The sequence below is a fragment of the Balaenoptera ricei genome, chromosome 12 (genome assembly GCF_028023285.1).
Source record: "Balaenoptera ricei isolate mBalRic1 chromosome 12, mBalRic1.hap2, whole genome shotgun sequence".
Classification (NCBI taxonomy): domain Eukaryota; kingdom Metazoa; phylum Chordata; class Mammalia; order Artiodactyla; family Balaenopteridae; genus Balaenoptera; species Balaenoptera ricei.
Window position 1 is genome coordinate 93,893,544 of NC_082650.1, and position 6,000 is coordinate 93,899,543.

Below are 6,000 nucleotides of genomic sequence, written 5' to 3' on the forward strand. Positions count from 1 at the left end.
CTTCCTTAGACGTCATGAACCAACCTCTGCTAGCTTCAGGCTTTCCTTCTGTTATCTTCCCACCTCTCTCAGCCTTCACAAGATAGAAGAGAGTTAATAAGGCCTTGCTCTGGATTAGACTTTGGCTTAAGAGAATGTTGTGGCTGGTTTGATCTTCTTTCCAGACTACTAAAACTTTCTCCGTAACAGCAATAAGGCTGTTTCACTTTCTTAATACATGTGTTCACTGGAATAGCACAGTTAATTAATTTCCTTCAAGAACTTTTCACTTGCATCCACAACTTGGCTATCTGTTCGGCACAAGAGGCCGAGCTTTTGGCCTATCTCGGCTTTCAACACGCCTTCCTCACTAAGCTTAATCATTTCTAACTTTTGATTTAAAGTGAAAGACACGGACTCTTCCTTTCACTTGGACACTTACTGGCCATTGTAGCGTTATTAATTGGCCTAATTTCAATATTGTTGCATCTCAAGGAATAGGGAGGCGCAAGGAGAGGGAGAGAGGCAGGGAACAGCCAGTCGGTGGAGCAGTCAGAACACACAACATTTACAATTAAGTTCACCATCTTATAGAGTTGTGGTTTGTGGTGCCCCAAAATAATGACAATAGTAACATCAACACCGATCACAAAACACCATAACAAATATAGTAATAATGCAAAAGTCTGAAATATTGTGAGAATTACCAAAATGTGACAGAGAAGACTCAAAGTGAGCAAATGCTGTTTAAAAAATGGGCGGCGGCAATAGATTTGCTCCATGCTTGATTGCCACAAACCTTCAATTTGTAAAAAACGCAGTATGTGCGAAGCACAATACAAGAAGTATGCCCGTATACCCAAACTGGAATCCAGGCAGTGAGATTCCTGAGCCTGCACTTTTAAACTACTATACTTTATGCAGTCTACATTCATAACACATATCAAAATACTGGAAACAAAGTGACATGCCCACTTCCAAAATAAATTGGGAAATATGCACTTAGCCACTCCCTACATATAAAAATTACAATGGCTGTCCTCAGTGTGTATAGAACAAACATCATTTTGGAAGTGATCGACCACGAACTTCACAATTTATTTTCAAAAACTACAATTTTAGAATGGTTTCATGTGGCCATCTCACACAAATTATGAGTGAATTAAAACTTTAGCTTTTCTGTACAATCTACTATGCCATTCAAAATTTTCCTAATAAAGTTAGACTGTGCCAAAAGATAAAACTTCAGGATACTATTTTGAAGTTTTTGCTTAACTATTTCTCTCCATCCTCTCTCCATTATACAAACGACCATAAAAATTTTAATCCCGACCATTAAAAAATGATCTAAATTAAATACACGATGCATGACCATAATTGTCCAGTCTATACATTTGGCAATTCCTCACACACTGTGTTTTGTAACTCTTGAAATATCTTTCTCTTTTAACTCTAACACAGTGATTTAACATCTCATGTCTGAATCTGGTTTCTCAACCTAGATTATGTTCCTTGAGCATACAGACAGCACCTGGGTCTCAAATATTTTGAATCAAATCAATACTGTCAATACCATTCGCTGTGTAATCAAAGGGCAACATTAAAAGAGAAGTTTTTTTTTACTGTTCTTAAAAATGCAACAGCATCAGAAATGTGTAACAATTTGCCAAATCTTTTGTAGTTAAAAAATAAGTTGTCTATGCTTCTGAAAAGATACTCCAGGATTCTCAGAGGGTGCTCAAAGAAGAAATGAAAGAAACAGAGCCCAAGATGTACTGTTGCAGAAAAGAAATCCAGCAACCACGTGTCCAGAAGAATTGATGAAATGTAGATGAACAAAAATATTTAGAAGTCAGCACTCCAAGAACCTTGCACTCCCTGACACTGTGTGGTGGTAATCCACAAACCTGAAATGCTAATCAGTAAACCTCATTTCTTCATTAAATATAATAAAGATCTTACCTCCAGACAAAAATTAAGTAAAAAAGATTTCATGAGAAATCTGTGTAAAGAAAAAAAATAATAAAAATAGCACATTTAAGACAGCAAAATGTATCAAAAAGGCAAGCACCAAGTTACCATGTCAAGGAAGATAACCATTATCTATATTTTAGTACCCAAAAACTAACTTTTATCAAAAAGTTTTATTAACATGCTATTATATGTCAAAAATTATCAACCTTCCCTGATTTCAATACTCAATACAATTGAAATTTTAATATTATGGTTTTAAATGATTAACATAAAGACAAGTTCCTTTCCATTTTTCTATCCTTAAAGTTGCTTCGGACCAAAGCTATTTTTCACCTACATTTACACAAACCACTTCTCATAGATTTGACTTATCTGAACATGCAACAGATGAGTGTATCACAGGATCAGCTAGACAGTTATCTGAGGTCTATCCCCACAGCACAGCATGCATAACTAATTCAGTGTGATCGATAAGGAAGTTCACTATCCTCCCAAAGGATGCAAAAGCAGTATAATAAATTATATTTTCAAGCTCTTCAGTAAATGGACCTACAAAACATGCACAGAACAGGGGAAAACTTGTCCCATCACTAACTCATGTGTTATCCTTCTCACAAATCTCCCATACAGCTGCCAAATAAAGCTTAAACTCTAAGGCTGTAGTTCTGCATACTTAACAAGTGGCTCACTTCAGTTGAGTGGATGTCTTTCTGCTGCTAAGGAACTGACTGAACTGTGTGTGGCTTCATCAGCGCAATGATAGCTATTAAAAGTACTTCCTTAAATTCTGTTACTATCATGGGGAAATGGAGTATATATTTTAAAATAGTGATGATGAAGATGCTGATGAAGAGAACATTCATTATCGTAATATATGGCCAGTAAAGAGAACTGGGGAGAAATAATAATAAATTAAGAAAGGTCTAAGTGGTAATGACCGTTAAGTAATCACTATCTGAAACAATAATCTTCACAACACACCTTTTATGCTCTGGAATGAAGAGACAAATTCAAAAACAAGAATGCTGCAAAGATTTCCTGGTTCTTTGACTAGTGTCTCTACCAGAGAAACACATCTACCACCAACATTTTCACAATCCCAAACACTTCATTCAAGAATCAAAAAATGGTAGGTAATGAATGAGTAATGGAGACACAGTTTTGGAAGATCTCAAACCACCAGTTTATAAAAGCGAAGACAAGTTAAAATCCAAAACAGTAACTAAGTAGAACAATGTATACTATTTAAGCACTCCCTAAGTAGCTGACTGTATCTCCACCCCCCCATCCCAAAATAACGTGGTAAAGTTCGTATTTGCTAAGGCTCAGCTACCGATGTTTCATTTTAAATTAAGTATCTCTATATGTGATGAAGATCAGGACTAGGAAGATACTAAGTCGTTGTTGCCACTTACATTAATGACTATTCATGATCATGTTCTGCAAACGATTCCTGAGCAGCACCAATAATCACACACTCAAATTACTTCGAATCACGGTCTTCGAGAAACAGCATTTAAAAATTCAAAGATGGGGAAAAAGTCATCGGACCCGGCAATACACAGCTGGGGAAAAGAAGGGGCAACTGGACTGTGCGCGGTACCAACATTCCCTCCCTTTCTCCCTCCTCCCCGCCCCCCGGGTCAGGTGATCAGTTATTTAGCACCATGAACACCCACGTATCGACAAGTGGCTCATTAAATTACACGTATTATCGAAGGCCAGATTCCAGGTCTCTCATTTCAAACTATGCAAAAGGAGTCGACAGTTTGGGTCCCGGGCACAAAAGCGCGCGGTCGCAGGAGGGTGGATGGAGCGCCGACTCCTCGTCCCCACCAGCGGGCACCCGGCTCGGCTTCGCGGCCAAGGCCAGCGCCGGCTGCCGGGCCGGGGCCCAAAGCTCGATGCCGAAGGGCCGGGTCGGGGCCTGCGGGCTGGGCCTCCCCGGCAGCGCCCGCCGTGCCGCCCGGCCTGCGCGCCCGCGCGGCGGCGCACTCACCCCGAGGCCCGGGCGCGGAGCCGGCGGGGAGGCCGCGGCCCCGACCCTCCGCCCGGCGGCCCCGCCACAGCGGCCCAAACGGTCCTGGGCGGCAGAGGCGGCGCGGGCGGGCCGAGGGCGGCGCGCAAAAAGCCGAGAGGCGCCTTCCCGCTGCTTCCCGCTGCGCGGGAGGAAGGCGCGGAGCGCGACCGCGGGAGGGCGGGAGGCCGCGGAGGCGCGGGGCTGGGGTTGGGGGAGGGGAGGGCCGCCCGTCGCCCGGCCGCGCTGCAACTCACCAGCTCCGCCGACGAGCGCTACCACTGGCAGCGAGAGGAAGATGGTGGCCGCGCCGCCGCGGAGGAGGGGGCCGGCTGCGCCGAGAGGGGGTACGCGCAGGACGCAGGCGTCGCTGCCACAGCCTCTGCTTCCTCACGGCCCGGGCGGCCACTGCGGACCACGCCGTCCCGTCTTCCGCGCCGCCCTCCTTATCCTCGTTGCAGCCGCCGCCGCCCAGGGCCCGAGGGTCGCTCGCCTCGTGGGGACCGTGCGGCGGCGCGAGACCCCGCAGCCATCGGCGTGCGGCGACGGCGCGGGGGCTGGAGCGGGGTCGCGTCACGTGACCGCACTGTTTACCGTTTCGGGGCCGCGCCGCGCCTGCGCGCTGCGAGCCTCCCGGGCTTCCGAGGGCGCGGCACCGCCCGCGGGCCAGGGCTAAGGCTACACACAGTTGCTTTCTCTCGGTTGTAGAAACCGCTAAAGCTTCCTGCTTAACGTGATATTGATGGGCAGATCTGCTCCCCCTTAGGTGCTTTTTACGAATTGAGTGTGTGTTCCAGAATGGCGGGCGAGGGTGGCGCGGACTGAGCCCCTTGCCCAGGAATCCCTGCGGGCTTTGCTCTGCAGTCCCGTCGTGAATCGCCTCGCCCTCGTCGTTCCCCCGTTAGCAAGCCGGCCTGCGTTCAGGACTCAAGCTGCCTCCTCCAAGAAATGTTCCCGATCTAAGCAGTTCTCAAGTGTGGCCAGAGGATCTGCGGAGGGGGCCCCAAGCCCTTTCAGAGGGTCTCCAGTTCTTTTGCAATGGCATGTGTATAAGGTCCAATTTTCTTCATCTCCCTCAACCGAAACAACGGGTAGCAACCGATTTAAGGCAGAAGCAGAAGGGAGAATCCGGCCATCCTCCGTGAAGCCCGCCAATGCAGATATTTGCAAAAATTTAAAACAATGCCACTCTTTCATTAAATTTTGTTGGTAAACGTATTTTTCATAATAAATATTTATGGTAACAATGAATTTCGGGTTTTTTTAATGTTCTTTATTGTTCTTAGGTTTAATTTCTAAGACGGTAAATATCAATACATATCACTAACCCATATAAACAAAAACTCTTGGAAGTCCCTCAGTAATTTTTAAGAGCGAAGAGGGGTTCTGAGACCAAAAAGTTTGAAAACCACTGGTTTAGGTTATGTGCCTCCACAGCAGCTTGGGCGGACCCCTAATCTCAGCCCTTAACAAGCACTGTCGGGTAATTGTTGCTAGTCGTCCCCCAGACCAAGACGAGCCCCTTAAGGACCAGGAATGTCTCCTAACTGCAGGGACCATGACAGTACCCACTAAAAAATGATAGCCAGCTAGCACCTGCTGTGCTCTTCTAAAACCTTTACTTGTTGATTTAAGCCTCAAGCCAGCAGCAGGCCACATTGTAGGATGCAGTGCCAAGTAGAATGATAGCTCACAGGCATGTGGTGAAGATCTGTTCTTTACTCTCTCCGGTCTTGTGGCATTTCAAGCACTCTCCAAACCAAATGCTCTTCCACAAAGAAGGTTTAGATTGTCCTAATTCTGGAATCCTAGAATTCAATCCCCTGTCTTGATTTATCAATCCCTCAGAACCTTGTTTTACAATCTCTCTTTTTTAAAGTGCTTTTCTGAGAAAGGAGAAAAGAAATGAATAGTCAAGGGTTTTTTTCACTTGCAATGTCTAGGATGAATTGCAAAAATAAATCTAACTTTATCTTTACTCTTCTCCTGGACCTCAATGTGAAATTTGCAAAAGTCATTAGAAAAGAATA

At 45.2% G+C, this 6,000-nt stretch overlaps 1 protein-coding gene across 4 annotated transcripts in view; it reads right to left on the reverse strand.

The window, feature by feature from the left end:
- Positions 1-4,517, reverse strand: part of PHF3 (PHD finger protein 3) — a 97,806-nt gene extending 93,289 nt beyond the window's left edge. For 2 of the 4 annotated variants that reach the window (XM_059941837.1, XM_059941836.1), the window contains exon 1: positions 3,369-3,851. In XM_059941837.1, the coding sequence (XP_059797820.1) occupies positions 3,369-3,370 (2 nt within the window). In that variant the 5' untranslated portion in view covers positions 3,371-3,851. Of the gene's footprint in view, positions 1-3,368; positions 3,852-4,227 lie in introns of those variants that run through there. The other 2 variants (XM_059941840.1, XM_059941838.1) reach the window with 2 other exon arrangements.
- Positions 4,518-6,000: the final 1,483 nt, after the last annotated feature.